This window comes from Gopherus evgoodei, chromosome 2, assembly GCF_007399415.2.
Source record: "Gopherus evgoodei ecotype Sinaloan lineage chromosome 2, rGopEvg1_v1.p, whole genome shotgun sequence".
Taxonomy (NCBI): Eukaryota; Metazoa; Chordata; order Testudines; family Testudinidae; genus Gopherus; species Gopherus evgoodei.
The window spans coordinates 205,768,079-205,787,971 of NC_044323.1; the positions used below are offsets into that span (position 1 = coordinate 205,768,079).

Genomic DNA, 19,893 nt, shown 5'->3' on the forward strand with positions numbered 1-19,893 from the left:
CTAAAGATAGTTGCATATATCAGTATTTTACAAAGATTTGAAAATCAGTATACGTCACTCCCCAAGTATGTTCATATTACTAATCTTCTTCTGGACCCAAAGTTCAACAGGACAGAAAAAATTATTTAAGAAATCTTTATAGGTGATTACTAGTCTATCAAATCAATCCAGCATTTTTTTCTCTTATTGATTTGTCAAAATAGACTGAAAAAGCCTCTTATTCACTCATATACATTGCCTCCAAAAGATGAGAGTTTTTGCAGTAGAAGAAAAATATATACAAGCATTTTAGGAGAGCCCCTAGAGGGGATATTTAAAATAAGCAGAAAACAAAGCTTTGAAATATTATAGAAATGACATGGTGTTCAGCCCTTATGAAGATAAGTCCTTAAGTGAAACATCTACTGACATTAAATCTTGATTCTGAATTATTGTTCTTTGGTAATCTGCATGTGAGTTTTTTTTGTTTTTTTTTTAAGTTTAATGAAAATACACATATACACCCACACACTTCAAGGTAGCTTTATGATCTGGCTTTATGATCAGTCTTACAATGGTAAATGCCTTGTTGTCTTTATTTGCTTATTTATTTTGATGATATTCCCTCCTGTTGCCCACTCCAACAAAACAAAACAAAACAAATAAATAAATAAATAACATGAAATTTTGGCAGAACCCATCTGTTGTCCTACCTTAGCAGCAGCTGTTAGAAGCCTGCATAAATCTGTATACTTGTTATGGCAGATATAGCTTGTTAACAATTAACAAGATGCAACGTGTACAAAAGGTGAGAGCTGCTTTCTAGAGAAAGGACAGAAAAAGTCCTAGTCTGAAGCCCTAGAGGCAGCTTAGCTCAGATTATGTCTTCACAGAGTTATCTACATTTGAGTTAGGCCATCTTGAGTGAGAGTGGTCATGAAATAGCACTGAAGCTAAACAAATTGGTTTAACATCACAGATTGCATTAGCAGCTGACAAGTGCTCACTTGAGCTTTAGGCTATACCCCCAGACAACTTGAGTTTAAAGGACCACAGTGCTCAAGTTAAGGGGTTTGCATGAGAATAGAATTCAAGTTAGGGGCAATACTTCAGTTATAACTTGAGTTAATTCTGCAATGAAGACAAGCCCTTAGATGATTATGCTACATTGTATTATTATGTTTGAGTTACCAACAAAGCTAAAGTCCAGGGATGGGACAAGTCTGAACTCTGACTCAAGGTTTGTGTATTCTGAGGATAAGTTATTAACTAGGGCCCAGATCTTTATTTAAACACTGATTTCAATGGGAGTTAGATTTTTACTTTCCAGGCTCTAGTGGAGCAAGAACCCTGTCACAAAAACCCTGTTGCTGTAAAGGAGTGCAAGAGACACTACCTGATTCTCTGTTCAGAAGAAAGCCAGAAGTGTTTCAGCAGGTAGGAAAGAAGTCAAATGAGCTAGTGAAAGTCTGTAGTTGCTTAGTGCATAGTGCTGCATTATTAGGAAGACAACTGAGTGAAAGCAAGGTTCTAGCTTCTGATTCTCAAGCAGGCAAAAGGGAGGAGGACTGGAAAGGTACAGTTTCTCTCCAACACCCCCTACTGGATGTCTATGAGCAGGCAGTGAAATCAGGGAAGAGAATTTTGCTAAGTGATGGGAGCATCCAGTAGCTAGAAGTTGAAGCTAGACAAATTCAGACTGGAAATAAGGTGTACATTTTTAACAGTGAGGTTAATTAACTCCTGGAACAATTTACCAGGGTCTTGGTGGATTCTCCATCACTGGCAACTTTTAAATCAAGATTGGACATTTTTCTAAAAATATCTGCTCTAGAAATTATTTGGGGGAAGTTCTTTGTATTAAGTTATACAGGAGGTCAGACGAGATAATCGCAATGGTCCCTTCTGGCCCTGGAATCTATGCACACAGTGTGAATAGCAACTTGTGGATGGGGGAGAGACTGAAGAAGAGGTCCCTGCGAGTGAAGGGGTGAGTAAAAGCTACATCCATTTGGATTGGTGTTTTTAGCTACTTATGAAGTTACTGCATATGGAATTATGAAAAAACCCTGAGCGTGAATTCTAGCTGGGTTAAACACCTGGATGCCCTTTTACTAAAAAATAGCAGCAAAAAAAGTGTAGACATGCATTTCCTTGTCTTGGAGACATAGCCTTCTGGCTGCCACAATATTCGTCAGGCTGGCAAAATGGAAAATTGGCAGCAGCTCCAGGCATACAGACAAAAGCATTGTAATTAGAAACCACTTATGGCATCACAGACTGAAATACACACTAATAAAAACATCCTTAGCTAACTTATGATGAGATTGTTTGCAGGGGGGCAATCTTTGCTCATGCTAACAAAACTGTCATGAATTTTATCCATGCAGCTCAGGGCCGCAATGTAAGGGCTTGTCTACATCAGAAAGTTGCAGCGCTGGTGAGGGAGTTACAGCGCTGCAACTTTGAAGGTGTACACATCTGCAGGGCACCACCAGTGCTGCAACTCCCTGTTTGCAGCGCTGGCCGTACTCCCGTTTTGTCTCGGGTGTAGAGGATCCAGCGCTGGTGATCCAGCGCTGGTAATCCAATGTAGACAGTTACCAGCGCTTTTCTTGACCTCCGTGGAAGGAGGAAGCCTCTGGTAATCAAGCTGGTCTCCTTTCCCGGTTTGCTCTCTCGTTCCCGGAACCCCGAGCAAGCAGGTCTCCTTCCCTGCGGTTTGCAGGGTGGCTCCGGGAACGCGAGAGCAAACCGCGGGGAAGCTGGTCTCCTTTCCTGGTTTGCTCTCTCGTTCCCCGAACCGCCGAGCAAGCGGTTCTCCTTCCCTGCGGTTTGCAGGGTGGCTCCGGGAACGCGAGAGCAAACCGCGGCGAAGCTGGTCTCCTTTCCCGGTTTGCTCTCTCGTTCCCGGAGCCACCCTGCAAACCGCAGGGAAGGAGAACCGCTTGCTCGGCGGTTCGGGGAACGAGAGAGCAAACCGGGAAAGGAGACCAGCTTTGCCGCGGTTTGCTCTCTCGTTCCCGGAGCCACCCTGCAAACCGCAGGGAAGGAGAACCGCTTGCTCGGCGGTTCCGGGAACGAGAGAGCAAACCGGGAAAGGAGACCAGCTTCGCCACGGTTTGCTCTCGCGTTCCCGGAGCCACCCTGCAAACCGCAGGGAAGGAGACCTGCTTGCTCGGGGTTCCGGGAACGAGAGAGCAAACCGCGGCGAAGCTGGTCTCCTTCCCCGGCTTGCTCTCTCGTTCCCGGAACCCCGAGCAAGCAGGTCTCCTTCCCTGCGGTTTGCAGGGTGGCTCCGGGAACGCGAGAGCAAACCGCGGCGAAGCTGGTCTCCTTTCCCGGTTTGCTCTCTCGTTCCCGGAACCCCGAGCAAGCAGGTCTCCTTCCCTGCGGTTTGCAGGGTGGCTCCGGGAACGCGAGAGCAAACCGCGGCGAAGCTGGTCTCCTTTCCCGGTTTGCTCTCTCGTTCCCGGAACCCCGAGCAAGCAGGTCTCCTTCCCTGCGGTTTGCTGGGTGGCTCCGGGAACGCGAGAGCAAACCGCGGCGAAGCTGGTCTCCTTCCCCGGTTTGCTCTCGCGTTCCCGGAACCCCCCTTGAAGCCGCCCAACAGCGCTGCAGTGTGGCCACATCTAACACCACTTGCAGCGCTGGTTGCTGTAAGTGTGGCCACTCTGCAGCGCTGGCCCTATACAGCTGTACTAATACAGCTGTAACAACCAGCGCTGCAAAATTTTAGATGTAGACATGGCCTGAGTTTGACGAAAAGCACTAGAAAAAAAGACAAGATGGAGGGAAAGTGACACTCTGGAAAGTAGAATAAGTGGGATGATTTGACATGTGATCACAAAGAAACTGGGACATCAGAGATTGATACTTAAGCAGGGAGAAGTAAAGAGATGTTTTTAAATGTGCTGCTGAGGTTTCACATTCTCACTGGAAAGGGAAGGATGGTTCAACATCTCTCTTTTTTTCTGACAAAACAACCTACACTCTCCTCCATAAGTGGTACTAGAAAGTCATGCAACGCTGCCAGAAGTCTCTCTGGAGGCTCAGCACATCCACTGTACAACAAACTGAGAATTCACTCCCACCCCCATCAAGGCAGGAAGTCTGCTTCTGAATCCCCATTTTCTAACATATTATCATCGTGCAAAAAATTGGTGTAGGCTTTTATTAAAAAAATGTGTATTAAAAATGCAGATTTAGGAATTGGAATTTTCACCAAGAATTTTCCATCTCTGGTTACTTATGCAGACTCCTTTTAATTTTTTTTATCCACTTAATGAATTAGAGGCAGAGCTGTGTTGTCAGTACTCAGTCCAAGCTCTGTGGCAGGTTGTGATATGTTAGGCATGGAAATTTCTCATTTTGTTTGTTTTTCCATCTTTTTTCTAAGCTGCTTTGTTCTGACTACACCATTCTCTCCTCCTCTCTCCGCCCCTGAAGAAATGCAGAGCTAAACCTTCTTTCCTCTTAGGCAGCTGCTTTGATTGGTCAGGGGTTCTGAAAAGGAAAACCTCAGCTGCTTTTCACACTTTGTGCTTAATGCTGCAGAAGTGGAATGTGAAGCAGTCACTTGGCACTCCTGTCAAATGAGGAGTTAATAGTAACTCAGGCTCCCACAGGCGCTCCAGGGTGGGCTATGAAAGTAATTGCTTCAGGAATAGGAAGAGAGATGACTGAGCAAAGGCTGCAAGTACAGCTTGTTAAAATTTTCCAATAGAAAATGCCCTTTTGTCCAACTCAAAACTTGCCACAGGAATGGGTTTATTCTGATGAAACTTTTGTTTTGAAAAAAAATTGAGATGAAGCATTTTGATAAGTTTGGATCTTATTAGAATGGAGCATAATTGATTTTTCATTGAAATGACTTTGCTTTGAAAATGTTTTATATTATAATTTATATTCTAAAATATACATTTGTAAAAATTGAAATTGTAATGAAACATTTCAACTTTGAAAGGAAATGCTTCAATTGACCCAAAATGAAATTTTTCAAAAAATTTACTTTATGGGGAAGTTTGAAATTTGGCAATTTGTTCTGATTCAGATCTAACACAAATTTTGAAATTGCAGAATTTCCTGCTGAAAGGAAATTCTGGTTCCCACATAGCTGTAGCTTTCAGTCTGAGTTAAAACACCCTGTGGTGCTTGGAAATTACTACTAGGTGCTAAATGTTATTACACATGACAATACTGCATCTGCTAATGAGGTCTGGACACCTAGTGGTGAGCAATCTAAATGCAGGCTAGTTTTAGACAGCATGATGGGAAGAAGATGGGAGAGGATGAGGAGGCAAGAGGACAGGGTAATCACATAGCAAGTGTGAAAAATCGGGACGGGGCAATTGGTGCCTATATACAACAAAGCCCTGAATAACAGGACTGTCCCTATAAAATTGAGATATCTGGTCACCCTACAAGAGGAAGCCCAAATATTGATTCAAATGTCACTGGAGGATTAAAGGCAGAGAAGGAAAGAAGCTGAAGTACAGAAGAAGGACAGAAACAGGGAACTGCCTCTGAAGATGTTATGGAGGAACAGGCCTGCTGTTTGCTCCTTTAAGATGTGCTGCAATTTCTGTAAACTCTAAGGAAGCAAATTAATCTCTGTTATGTTCATACTTTTAGTTTAGGCTTTTCAGTGGCCTGATATAGCCAGAACTAGTGCTCAGACAACTTGGGCACAGCCAAAGGCCAGCTCTAATTAGCCCTACCGACTAGAGCCCCTGGCAGCATGCCTGCATGACTATTTGAGTCTGCCCAAGTTTTGAAAATTTTTTGACTTGAAGCTCTCTGTACCAGTTTCTCCATCTGTTAAATAGACATATTACTTATGCCTCATTGTAAAGAACAGTGAGATGGATGGATGAGGAACAACTAAGTATGGTTGTTATTATTAGCTCCTGTCAGAACTATTGTCTGTAGGTCTTAACTGTCACGTTAGCTGAACCCCCACCAGCAGGGCTTTGTTCTGCAGTTATACACATTTCTGACTGCAGACACTGGAGGGGTGGGGGAGAAGGAACTCAATCCTTCTGTCTGTTAGAGGGACTGGGGGCGTCCTCCCCCCCCGCCACTATTTGCTCTGCTAGGGGGAGAAGAGTTAAGTGCAGCTGCTTCTATTCCTGCCTTGCCATGAAATCTTCAGGGGGATCCATAAGTGCTGGAACTCGGGGTGCTGCCGCATCTCCTGGCTTGAGGTGGTTTCCATCATATACGGGGTTTACAGTTTGGTTCAATGGCTCTCAGCACCCCCACTATACAAATTGTTCCAGCATGCCTGGGGGATGTGGGGAGTGTCCATCTTCTTGTACTATTTCCCATATTTATACAGCCGCATGGGAAAAGGCATCGTGGCTTTGGAGGTTGCATGGAGTGGAGTGGAAGGCAGGGTGAATAGACCTGTGATTAGAGTCAGATAGAGTGAACCAAGAGCTGATCATTCTGCTTTTTTTGAAACCAGAGTGAGGGGGAAAGCAGCAGAAGAGCTTTCCATATCAGGGCGCAGATGTGGCAGCAGTTTGGGCGGCTGTCAAACGCAGAAGGCACCAGGCCCTGATTATACAGCACACACATTTGGACTTACATTTAGAAGAATTAAGCCAAACCAAAACACTGTTGAGAAAAATATGTAAGTAATTTTGTTGCAGAGAACAGGAAGTGAGCCTGAACACAGATGCAGTTAGACGCAGCATGATAGGAAAAGTGCATGCTAGGTTTCTTATGATGCAATTTTTTTTAAAAAAAGCAAGATACCTGTGTGGAGGAGTTTACCATCTAGTTTCAGACATGCTACAACATAGGGGACAATAAAAAAGATGGGGGAGAAAGATCAGGAGTGACACCAGTAAAATTATGCAGTTACTCATTTAGGACAGGCATACATCATGATGGAACAATGGACTGTGTTGTTTGGGAGTTTATCAGCTGCAACAAAGTCAGACTTGACAGTTCTAAAAGAGTAGCTCAAGGTGGGCATATTAATGTTAGAATAGTTAATGCCCTTTTTCCTATGAACTGAAAGAGGTTATACCTCAAGTTAATCATGGACACCTGAATCCAATTAAGGGCAGCCTCTGACCTTTGAAAATCTCTTCCAGTGAAGAGAGAGGAAAAGCATGCTGCAAAAGGGTTGTACGCAGTAAGGGGAAAAGGCTTCTCCTAGGTAAAGGGCTGTTTTCTCTATAAAGGAAATCTTGTGTTTATTTCTGTTTGGGGAGGGGGCCAGTCACGGATTCTGTGACTTTCCATTACCTCAGTGACTTTTGCAGCAGCCGGTGAGCCTGGCTCAGGAGCAGCTCAGACAGCTCCTGTGCCAGGTGCACTGGCTGCTGCTGGGGCAGTCTCGGGCCCCCGCAGCAGAGTCTGGGTGTGGGAGAGGGCATGGGGTTGAGGCACAGGACAGAGTGAGGCAGGGTCTGGGCAGTGCTTACCTGGGAGGCTCCCAGGAAGTGGCAACATCCCCCTCGCTCAGCTGCTAGGCAGAGGTGTGGCCAGGCAGCTCTGCATGCTGCCTCTGCCCAGGGCACTGCCCTCACAACTCCTATTGGTTGGGAGGCAGCCAATCAGAGTGGTGGGGATGGTGCAGGCAGAGGCAGCGTGCAGGGCTGTCTGGCCATGCCTCCACCTAGCAGCTGAGCGAAGAGGATGTTGCTGCTTCCGGGGAGCTGCCAGATAAACGCTGCCCAGAGCCTGCCTTACTCCGTCCCATGCCCCAACCCCCTTCCCCTTCCCATGCCCAAACTCTGCTGCTGGGGGGAAAGGTGCGGAACCAAGTAGGGAGCCTGCCAGCTCTACCACCCACACCCTCCCCCTGGCACCAGCAAGGGTCCTGGGCCGCACACCGCTGCCTGTGCTCCCTCTCCCTCCCGCCAGCACCCAAGCCACCCTTCCCCAGCACCCGTGAGGCCCCCAGGCAGCCCCCCCATCCTCAAATTTTATTCACTCGTATTTTTGGTAAAAGTCATGGACAGAGCACAGGCTGTAAATTTTTGTTTATTGCCCATGACCTGTCCGTGACTTTTACTAAAAATACCCATGACTGAAACGTTGCCTTAGTTATCAGCATTGGAGGCACTAATCCAGGAGAGTTAGGAAACATATTTTTTGTTGTTTAAAGAAACTTACAGGGCCAACTCTAGGGCCTGCCCTGTAAATATCGTAAATAAATCAACATTAAGAATCAAACCTCTGAAGCAGGTGTGATTTACTCCAGGCCCCTTCTCTGCCCCCAACGCTAGAGGAAGAGAGATTGAGTTTTGACCTGATGAAAAGTGTGTTGCCATATATGGCATCAGGGGGTGGGATTTGACACCGCAGACTACCCCAGAATCCACAACAGGATGCTACCAGAGTCCAGGTGGCTGCACAGCAGGAGTCTGTACAAATATAGCAGGAGACAAACTAACTGTTGATAAACTAGGCAACATGGGACCAAGCCATCCTACAGGAAGCAGTGAGACAGCTAACGCCCTGACTGCTGCAGAAGGTGGCCAGGATGGAACTCAATTCTTAAAGGCTAGCACAGCTACCTATAAAAGATGACAAGTGACATCAAGGCACATCTCCTCATGTTTGGAAGAACAGCTCTGTGACATTTCTGGCTTCACTCCCTTACTGTGTGGAGAGGACCAGAAGCCCTATTATGAGATGGTAATGGAAATATCCAAGGAGATTCTGATAGATCAAGAGATTCTCTTTGTATCAAAGTTGATGAAGGAGATGTGTGTGATGCATTGAATACGGGCCCTGTGCACTTCAGTTTACTATCCAGACTGATGGCCTGGTCAAATGCTTCAGCAGGACACTGAAGAGCATGATATAGAAAGTAGCAAGTCGAGATGGGAAAAACTGGGATATCTTGCTACTCTACCCAATGTTTGCTATAAGGGAAGTACCCTGTAGGGTGACCAGATACAAAGTGTGAAATATCAGGACCGGGGGAGGGGATAATAGGTTACCTAAATAAGACAATACAACCCTAATTATCAGGACATCTGGTCACCCTAGTTATATGGTCACTATGTCTGTGCCATATTGGACATTGCCAAGGAGGATTGGGAGGAACAGCCTAATCAAGGAACCAGTGTCACTGAACATGTCATGCAGATGCAGGACAGAATATCCCAAGTCATCCCAGTAGTGCAGGAACATATGGAAAAAGCCACAGAAGGCCCAACAAGCCTATTACAATTGACAAGCAAGGGTTTAGAAATTCCAGACTTCTCATCAAGTAAAGATGTTGGTGGTCATGATGGAAAGCAAGCAATTAGCCGTATGGCAGGAGCCATACAAAGTAATAGAGGTCAAAGCAGGAGCAAACCATCAACCTATTCAAGACCTGGCAACACATAGAAACGTATATGGTCATGCTAGAGACACTACTGCGGGAAGATAAGCCTCAGGAATGAGTCAAAATATCTCTAGAGTTACCCCGTACAGCTTCTAGAAGTTGTCAAGATGACTGAATGAAACCAAGATTTGTTTTCAGAGAAGCTAGCCAGAACCACAGAAGCACATCACAAATCCAGGAGTGAATGTGAAGCTTAAACCATACGGGATCCCTGAGGATAAAAGGGAGGAAATCAGTACAGAAATTAAGAAAATGGAGAGAGTCAAAGTTTTCCATAGTTAGTGGTCCAGCCTAATCATTCTGGTATCTAAACCAGATGGTACCACGAGGTTCTACAATGACTTCTGAAAATTAAATGAGTTTCCCAGTTTGTTTCCTACCCCATACCTCAGACAGATGAGCTCATAGACCAGTTGGGAAAAGCAAGATTCTTGTCTACCCCTCAACCTGTCCAAAGGCTATTGGCAAATCCCTCAAGCAGAGGTTGCCAAAGAGAAGACTGCTTTTTCTATGCCAGAAGGCTTAGACCAGTATAGGTTCCTCCATTTTGGATTGCATGGGGCACCAGAAACCTTCCAACACCTCACCAATAAGCTATTACGCCCATGTGCCAGGTATGCAGCCACCTACTTGCACAATGTGATCATACACAGCCAAGACTGGGGGACACATCTGGAAAAGGATGAAGCGGTACTGGATACTCTCAGAAAAATGGATCTTACAGCTAACCCATCCAAATATGCAGTAGGGCTAGCTGAAGCCAAATACCTTAGGTACATCACAGGCAGAAGCGTAGTGAAACACCAGATGAACAAGTTAGAGGTGATAAAAAGTTGGCCCCAGACAGTAAGGAAGAAGCAGGGCAGAGTGTTGTAGGGATAGTGAGACTCTACAGATAATTTATTCCCCACTTCATTAGCAGGGTGCAAGAAATGTTATGCATAAAGGCAGCACGCAAAAGGACAGAGAGACAACTTTAGGCAGACAAACAGGACATCAAGGCTTAAATTGGCATTATCAGCAGTGCAGAGAAGGCAATGGGATAGTGTGATAAGAAACTAGAAGCTTGATCAGTTTTCTTACACCAACATAAATCCACTAGGCCAAATCATGCTGCACAAAACCCTTCTTCAGCTTGCTTCCCATCGCTCTTATGTGTCATTCTGACAGTGCAAAGGGGGCATTCAGTGAAGCCAGCTTAACGGACTACCTAGATTTTGGCCCAGTATAGGGGAATTCTCAGGAGTCAAACCTGGCATACACCATACCCCCTTTTTCACAAACCCCTGTGTAGTGGTTGTGTGAAATACAACCAGACACTTAATGGCATTCTTCTGTTTGTGTTTGTTTGTACATTATGTGAAAACTTTGGAATGATGCATCCCATCAAATTCTAAAACATCAAGGGAAGTTCTAAACATCAATAGGCAGAATTCTACTGATTTTGGTGAAAACTAGAAAACAGGAAAGAGAAAATGTGGGCCAGGTGGAGCCCTGGCATCTGGTTAGCAGAACCAGAACAGCTTCACCCACTATTGTCATGGTCTATAAATCAAAGAACTGGTTGATGACAGCCATTAACGCCATCCAGCATAATAACACCTCTCATCTCAGCTCTGACAAAGGTCCCAATACAGTTTTAAAATGCTGACACCCTGAATGATTTATCTCCCAGCCAGAAAGAAAAGAAAAGAAACAATAGTGGCAGGAAATGGGAGGGCGGAGGGCACCGAATGGGAGGGAAGAATGGGGGTTGCTGGCATGCATATGTGCTGGAACTAGGGAAGTTGCTACACCCCTTGGCTTGAAGTGGTTTTCATCATATACAGGGTTTACAGTTTGATTCAATGAATCTCAGCATCCCCACTATACAAATTGTTCCAGCACCCCTGATGGCATGTGAGGAAGAGGAAATGAGGAGCACACACACAACCCCTGCAATGTGGCAGAGGGGGAATGAAGGAAAACACACAAAGCCCCTGCCTTGGGGGAAATGGATAATGCAAGGGCATGCAAGAAAGGGGGAAATGGAGGCCACACAGAGCTCCAGGCATGTGGTAGATGGGAGAATGGTGGGGATGAAGGGAGGCGTTGCAGGGAGTCCCTCAAATAGAGGGAGATGGGATGGTGGCACACAGGAAGTAGTGGCTGCGGTGTGATGTGACCCTCTAGAATAAGAGACCAGAATCAGCCCATAAATCAATATACAGGCAGAAGCAGAGTTCCACAGGGCTTTGTAGAAGAGGGCAGAGAACTGAAACTTGATCCAGTGGTCTCTGCTTTTAGGCAAGTCATTTAACCTGCTTGCCTCTGTTTTCCCATCTGTGAAATGGGAATAGTAATACTTAGTTACTAAGACATACTTCACAAAGTAGTGTGAAAATTCATTAAACATGTTTGTTAAAGACCTGTGAAGATGAAAAGTGGCATATAAGTATTAAATATTATTTTAACAGAACATATTACACAGTGATACTCACCCGCTCCTGACCAGCTGTATCCCAGATCAGAAATTTATGAAGCTCATTCCCACAAGGAACAGTTTTAGTCATGAAGGATGCACTGAAATGAGAAGTATCAACTGTTTGTTATTCAAATCTAAACCCACTGTGAGGTTAACAAATGAAATTCACCGGACCAATATTCCAAATATATCAACTCTAGACTTCGGGCAGGTTTGTTTGGTTAGGCCAGGCCATTTCGGGTGGGAAAAAGTCATTTTCTGGTGCAGGGTCCATTCAGTAATATCCCCTGGATTTATTTATGTTTATGCAAATTAGGATTTCTGTTTTCCTCTGGTGAGGTTTAGAGGGATCCTTCTGGTTAGGCTTAAGAGCACCAGCACCAAACGTGCCTGGGGCCCATACCTCCTTTCTTCTCTGTGCACATGCCTGTCCATTGGGCAGCTGGCACTTCAGGTTCTTTTTGTTGTTGTTGCTGATCCTGGTGAACATCCTCTTGCAAGGAGTGGGATAAGTGTACATGTTATCACCCCACCAAGCAGTGAATGAGTGATTTCATATGCTAGTGTAGAAGACAGGAAAAGTAAGTGACTAGCAACAAAACAGCAGAACAGAATATACACAAAGGGTTGCCAAAAGTACAATGTAAACAAACCAAAATGTCCCGCCCCTACATCCCCTCCAATCTTGGGCATAACAGTGTTAGCTGTTACTTCTAACAATAATAAGTAGAATTTTTTCAGCAGGAAATGTGATTTTTCAAAATTGTATCCCTTTACAAAAGAATGCTAGACATTTATAGGTTTGCTCTGTACAACAGTGTTTGAGCTGAAGGAGGCCTGAAAGAGATTGCCCTGGTAGAATTGTGTTTCTTTCTAGACACTGCTGAACCATTCCTGCAAAGATAACTTTTATCCCTGACATATAAAGAGGCACCTGATAGGATGTGTTTTGCATTAGAAATACACTGGATTACATCACATGGCATGTGTTTTCAAAACATTTTCTAGGAAAGATACACCAGAGGTTCCCTGGATAGCCATCTGTAAATTGCTCAATTCAAACAGTGTTCCATTGGATATAAAAAGATTAAGTAATACAGGAAGAGCAGTATTTTCTTTGGTTATTTTGTGGGTTTATGTTTCCAACTATCATTCTTTTATTATGCAACACTTCACAGCTTTGAAAACAGGAAGTTCAGAACTCCAGCAGCTACAGGAGGTCACTAGAATTGTGGATTTAGAACATTAGTTCATCTGGCAAAAAAAAAACCCCTTACCTACATAGTAGTCCTACTTAGAAAACACAAGGTAACAAAACATATTAGCAATATTTAACTCAGTACACTAATGTGACAAAGTGTTTTTTTTCCAAATATAAAATCTTTTCCCCCTAAACATGACAATTATGAAAAGTTTCTATTTTCTTCTCATATTGGTAGAATATCTTTACTTTGATAAAGGACTGACAGTGGTTCAGAACTAAAGGACCACTAGGGTCCCATTAATTTCATCATTATGAGCAAATGACTTCCTAATCAATCCTGCCAGTGATGATGTGCTTCCTTTCCCCCTCCTCTTTGCCCAGCTTCCTCCATTTGTTAAATTCAGTCGTCCAAAACTGTATTGGAATCTGGTCATAAAATCCCCAGCTGGGACTCCAATTGTGCATCCAAAGGCAGAGGTCAACGTGTTACACCTGAAAGCTTTTAGCTACCTCAACATCAAACATAAAACAAAGCTTACTTTTCATAAGGCATTAAAAGTAGAATAATTACAAAACAAGAGCAACTGTTCACACCCAAATAAATCCTTCATGGACAAGGTGTATTATCTTCCTCTGCCTAGGGAAGTCAAGTGTCTTCAAAGTTTTCCAACTGATGCAGGGCTGAGGATTTGGCCATAAGTGTTGGAAAGAAGAGATCTCTGAAATAAACTCAGTTAAATGACTGACAGGAGCTAGCTTGTGATGCTTTGGATTTAGAAACTCTGCTGTTTCTGTGAAAAATAGATGCAGATGAATTATATTTGGTCTGATTATGCTGTATTATCCTGTCTTAATAAAACCTGAGAATGTGATGCATTATAAACCTAGAAGAAATTCTACTCGTGGGGGAATTCTGCACCACTGCGTGCACACAGAATTCATGTGCCCTGCAGATTTCTTTGCTTCTCCACAGAAAAAATGAGTTTCTGATGGGGAAGCAAAGTGAAGCCAAAAGACTGGTCACTTGCTCCTCCCCAGTAGCACAGGTGCATCATTTTGGGTGCCTGGAGCAGCTGGCGGAGAGATAAATTACTGCTAAGGGTAGGGCTGGGAATGCCCCTGCCAGTGGCTTCTACCCTGCGCCAGACTCAGCTGCAAGTCTTGAATGGCTGGGGGTGAGGGAGGATGAGACTTGCTCTACCCCTGCAAGGAGTGGCTGGGTCCAGGTCAGACCCACCCCCAGAAACCTTTCCTGGCTTCAAGAAGCTCTGCACTGACCTCCCTTGCCCCACTGCTTCTCAACCATGGGGGGAGGGGCACTGTATGGGGTGATGTTCCCACATCCACCAAACCCCTGTGTATCCAGACCCCCCTGCCGAGCCTCAACCACTCGTACCTGAACCTCCACCCCACCGAGCCTCACCCCCTGCATCCAGACCACCCCCCACACTTGAACCCTCACCTCGATGAGCCCCACCCCCTTCGCACCTGGATCACTCCATAAGCACCCCCACATGCAGACCCCCACCCCACTAAGCCCCAACCAGCTGCACCTGGACCCCCACCCTTGCTGAGTCCCCCACACCCAGACCTCCTCACTGCTGAGCCCTATCCTCCTATACCTGGATCCCACTACAGAGTCCCATTGCCTCCTGCACCTGCAACTCCTCAATGTGCCCCTGTGCATCAAGATCCCTCCACACTTGGCCCATGCACTGAGTTGCCTGCACCCAGATTGCCTCACACAGAACCCTCTCACCCCACACTTGTATCCTCCCACATTAACCCCCTCCACACTTGGATCCTGCCAGGCTGAGCCTGCCTGCTCACGCCTGGTCCAAAGGGGCAGGGCCCTGGGGTGTTTTGGGGACAGGTCCAGCCCTTGTCCTGTGTAAGGATTGGATGCAGCCTCACCACCAAGCTTATGCTCAAATACATTTGTTAGTCTCTAAAGTGCCACAAGTACTCCTGCTCTTTTTTCAGGTTTCGTAGTCATTCTAGCACACTGAAAGGGGACATTTAGTGGCATATGTATCATCACCCAGAGAGTAGACTCAAACCTAGCATTATTTATATTATCCCATAGTTGTACTCAGAGCTTAACAGAGAGTAAAAAGCTTCCAGTCATGAGTCTGTATAATACAAAACACAGAGTAGTATGTGTGTTCGTGTCAGCTTCACAAATCAGTTGACTGTTTAGGAGTTGTTGAGAGGGAAGAAACCTTTCTGACTCTTAATGGCGAGGCTATTCTAAATGTAAGGAATAACATGAGCAGAGAGTGAGGCAAGAAGGCACACACAAAAAAAGAAAAAAAAGAAGTTAGTGGAGTGTGGAGAGCAGAATAGGGCATCAAAGTGAGAGGGAAATGTAGGGGTGTTGTGCATAGTTTTGAACATGGGGAAGAGAAGACACTTGAGATAGAAGTAAGATGATGATTTTGGCAGCCTTGAAACATTTCAAGGAAAAGATTAAACAGGGTACTTACCCAATAGTAGGGCTAATATTGTGATCAAAATGATCCTGGACAAATCGACAAACTATACTTGATTTCCCAACCCCAGTATCCTGCAAATGAAAGAAAGAACAATAATAAATTCACAAGGTACTTGTATCTGAACTTCAGTAGAAAAATTCACTGATCAGGGGTTAATATGAATTATGATTCTGCCTTTTTTTTTAAACCACAAAAAAAGAACAAACTTACTCAAGTGGAGTAGGTTAAGTGTTTAAAAAGAAAATAGTTCATTAACTTTTTGTAAGTGTCACCATCATAACTGGAGTTATTAATTTAACTCTTCTGCATTTCTAAAATTCCATCCTTTTACAAACTCACAACTCTTTTTTTTGGCAGGGGGAGGGAGTTTACATTAATAAATTGTCACTGATTATAAAAGTTTACATGTAGCTATTTACTCATTCAAAATAAAATAAAAAACCACTGCATGTTAAAATCCATAGTTACTTTGCTGAGCAAAACCAACTTCCAGCAAATTAGTTTTGTGTGTGTTTGTTGTAAGGATGGACCAAGTAAGTATGCTTCCAAAATAAATTGCTAACAAAGTCTTTTCATTATGAGATAAATAAGTGATTTTTTCAGCATTTATAGAATGTCTCAGGTGCTTTTAATAAGATCTGAAGCCAAGGACTGAGTGACTTTAGCCACCCAAGATATGCAACAATCCCCTAGAAATGCACTTGTAGGCTGCATTAAGGACTCTATGGAACTGAACATATTAATAAAAGCAGAAGGACAAATGCCTCAGTGGTTGCTATGTGGGAGAGCCTGCTTTCATTACTGGTACCAGTCTCATTCTTCCCTGTCGGGAGGGATAAATACTAGGAGTACTGTATACGAAGCATATTCAGAACCTCTGGATAAAATAGGGAAGGAAAGAAGTTCCTTGCACTATACCGCAGCAAGTCTTCCAGCCAAAAATGCATTTTCCAGAACTTCTTGACCACTCCATAGAACCTTAAAAGTACAGGGAGATGTAAGTAAATAGGGGGATTTCTTGGGCTCCAGTAGAAATGTACAGGGCTTCTTTCAGACGTTGAAAAGGTATCAATCCAGACTCTTCCATTTACTGAATGGACATTAACAGTGAGAGCGAAGGCCCAATCCAACTCATTAAAATGTCAGTGGAAAACTCCCACTGAGTGCGCTGAAATTGAATCAGTCCCATGATCAATAAGTTCAATTTGTGTCCAGATTTCTAAAACCATTTAATATATTTTAAAATTGATAGGTTTCCAAATTGAGGCAGGGCAACACTATTGGCATCATACAAATAATACAGAAGACTTGGCTGTGTCTTTTCTGTAATCATTTTTCCAGACCTTGATCTTTTTCAAAGATGGAAAAAACAAATCCAGGTATTTAGACTACCTCTCCCTTGTTTAAATAAAACTGTAACAATCAAGGGTGGGAAAACCTTTCTTACTAGAAAACCATCATTTAAACTCTCGTCTCTAATTCAAGGCTGTCCTTACTTAATCTGCTTCCAAGTCATAATAAATATTCACTCAGCACAGATGGTTGTTTATCTGCAATGTGCAATCGATACACACATTTCAAAAAAGAGCAACAGTATTTAAAACCAGCCTAGCAAATTCCAATCAATAGCCACAACAAACATTGCGCTATCCCCAAAATTCGCCTTCATTATAAATTCCATCCGACGTTCCTGCACAGTCACCAAACCTAGGACAGCACAGCACATTTTAAGAAGTCTTCTGTGGCAACACTGAATAATATAATTATTCCAGATTTTAACTGTGCTTCAGAAAACCAAAACGAGCTCAGAGGAATTGCAATTCCCTTTTGTGGAAAAGTTGCTTCTGCTCCAGAGTTTAAAATTAGTGCCTCAGGGCTTGTCTACATCAGAAAGTTGCAGCGCTGGTGAGGGAGTTACAGCGCTGCAACTTTGAAGGTGTACACATCTGCAGGGCACCACCAGCGCTGCAACTCCCTGTTTGCAGCGCTGGCCGTACTCCCGTTTTGTCTCGGGTGTAGAGGATCCAGCGCTGGTGATCCAGCGCTGGTAATCCAATGTAGACAGTTACCAGCGCTTTTCTTGACCTCCGTGGAAGGAGGAAGCCTCTGGTAATCAAGCTGGTTTCCTTTCCCGGTTTGCTCTCTCGGTCCCGGAGCCACCCAGCAAACCGCAGGGAAGGAGACCTGCTTGCTCGGGGTTCCGGGACCGAGAGAGCAAACCGGGAAAGGAGACCAGCTTCGCCGCGGTTTGCTCTCTCGGTCCCGGAGCCACCCAGCAAACCGCAGGGAAGGAGACCTGCTTGCTCGGGGTTCCGGGACCGAGAGAGCAAACCGGGAACGCCGCGGTTTGCTCTCTCGGTCCCGGAGCCACCCAGCAAACCGCAGGGAAGGAGACCTGCTTGCTCGGGGTTCCGGGACCGAGAGAGCAAACCGGGAAAGGAAACCAGCTTCGCCGCGGTTTGCTCTCTCGGTCCCGGAACCCCGAGCAAGCAGGTCTCCTTCCCTGCGGTTTGCTGGGTGGCTCCGGGACCGAGAGAGCAAACCGCGGCGTTCCCGGTTTGCTCTCTCGGTCCCGGAACCCCGAGCAAGCAGGTCTCCTTCCCTGCGGTTTGCTGGGTGGCTCCGGGACCGAGAGAGCAAACCGCGGCGTTCCCGGTTTGCTCTCTCGGTCCCGGAACCCCGAGCAAGCAGGTCTCCTTCCCTGCGGTTTGCTGGGTGGCTCCGGGACCGAGAGAGCAAACCGGGAAAGGAAACCAGCTTGATTACCAGAGGCTTCCTCCTTCCACGGAGGTCAAGAAAAGCGCTGGTAACTGTCTACATTGGATTACCAGCGCTGAATCACCAGCGCTGGATCCTCTACACCCGAGACAAAACGGGAGTACAGCCAGCGCTGCAAACAGGGAGTTGCAGCGCTGGTGGTGCCCTGCAGATGTGTACACCTTCAAAGTTGCAGCGCTGTAACTCCCTCACCAGCGCTGCAACTTTCTGATGTAGACAAGCCCTCAGTCTGTACCCTTGTGACTGCTTTGACTAGCCCTCAGAATATATTTAGAGCAGCATTTGCGGGGGAGCGGAATAAAATGCTAACCATCATTCTATAGCTAGTTTTAAAACTATCTGGACAATTTTTAATATATTCTCATGCACCTGTCAAATGGGGCACCCTCCTGCTCCACCACAACTGGAAAGTGGATTGGGGTGTGTGAACATTCCATACAACACTCCGGAAAAGTAATCAAAATAGTTTGTTTAGTAAACTTGATTGACTCTGATTTGCAATATAGAGTAGCCATCGCCTTTCAGACAAATCTTGCAGGATTGTTGCAACGAAGCAGGTGGGAGGAGTCCCAGCTTGTGACGGCATCTGCTGCTTACTGGCAAGTAAAACATGCATTCCATTAAAATAGTCTCAGTACTAGAGCTGTAGAAAATACTTCTGCTACCATCTGCTTTTGAACTTTGCCCTGCTGTATTGCTCTTCTGTCCATAAACCTTGTTCCCTCAAAGCTGGTGATGTTCCTTGTTTTGCCACGAGGGAAAGACCCTAAACAGGATTTTTTCAAGCAGGTAACACCAAAAACCTTATTCTTCAGTTCACTGAGCTCTGCACTTTGCCGATTTTCATAACTCATGTAATCTGGTTCTTTTGTTTTAGTTAGACTGTGCTGATATACATACTAAAACATACCACACACACCAGATGGCAAATCACTGGCTGGTGTAAACTGCCATAGCTCTACTGACTTGGATGGAGCTAGGACAATTTACAGCAGCTGAGCATTTGCCCCCAGGAAGCAAGCTGCACCCTAAGGAATGGAGTCTGTACTTACCCAGAAGTCATCATCCCTGTAAAATAGGGGAGCTATGATGTGGGTAGGGAAGGCAACTTTTTCTTTAAAATAATCACACACAAAAAATACAGCTCCATGTGACAAGGGATCCAGGACATAAAGTCTGTTCTAATTAAAGGGATATTTGACACATGCCTGGGATGCAGTGCAGAATTTATATACACTCTCATTTTAACAAGTTATGTTTTAGGAAGGATATTAGGTGCATGGCTCATGGGACTAGTGACATGTTTTGCTTTCTACCTGGCTTCTTTTTCTCATACTTGGTCATCACTAGTCTCCCAAGCATAAACACATCCATAAAATCAATATAAACTGAGATGTACAGAGATAAGCAAACAGGAGAAGGGAGAGGTTCAACAGCATTAAGTGAATCTCGAATGTTCAATGGGAGAAGTAACCCAGAGTTCAGAATTTTATCCAAGTCTCCCTCTGCTTTGGAAAACTGATCTGGAAATCTCATGAGACAGACCAGTTTTTATTTTATACAAAATGAGGATAGTTCCTGGCTGCTACCCTCCCATACTGAACACACTTCAACT

General features: G+C 44.8%; 1 protein-coding gene across 3 annotated transcripts in view; it reads right to left on the minus strand.

Annotated features, from left to right (window-relative positions):
* Positions 1-19,893, minus strand: part of RAB31 (RAB31, member RAS oncogene family) — a 108,010-nt gene that overhangs the window by 32,540 nt on the left and 55,577 nt on the right. For 2 of the 3 annotated variants that reach the window (XM_030552751.1, XM_030552750.1), the window contains exons 2-3: positions 15,492-15,571; positions 11,818-11,899 (exon numbers count right to left, since the gene is read on the minus strand). In XM_030552751.1, coding sequence (XP_030408611.1) covers positions 11,818-11,899; positions 15,492-15,571 — 162 coding nt within the window. Of the gene's footprint in view, positions 1-11,817; positions 11,900-12,204; positions 12,362-15,491; positions 15,572-19,893 lie in introns of those variants that run through there. The other variant, XM_030552752.1, reaches the window with a different exon arrangement.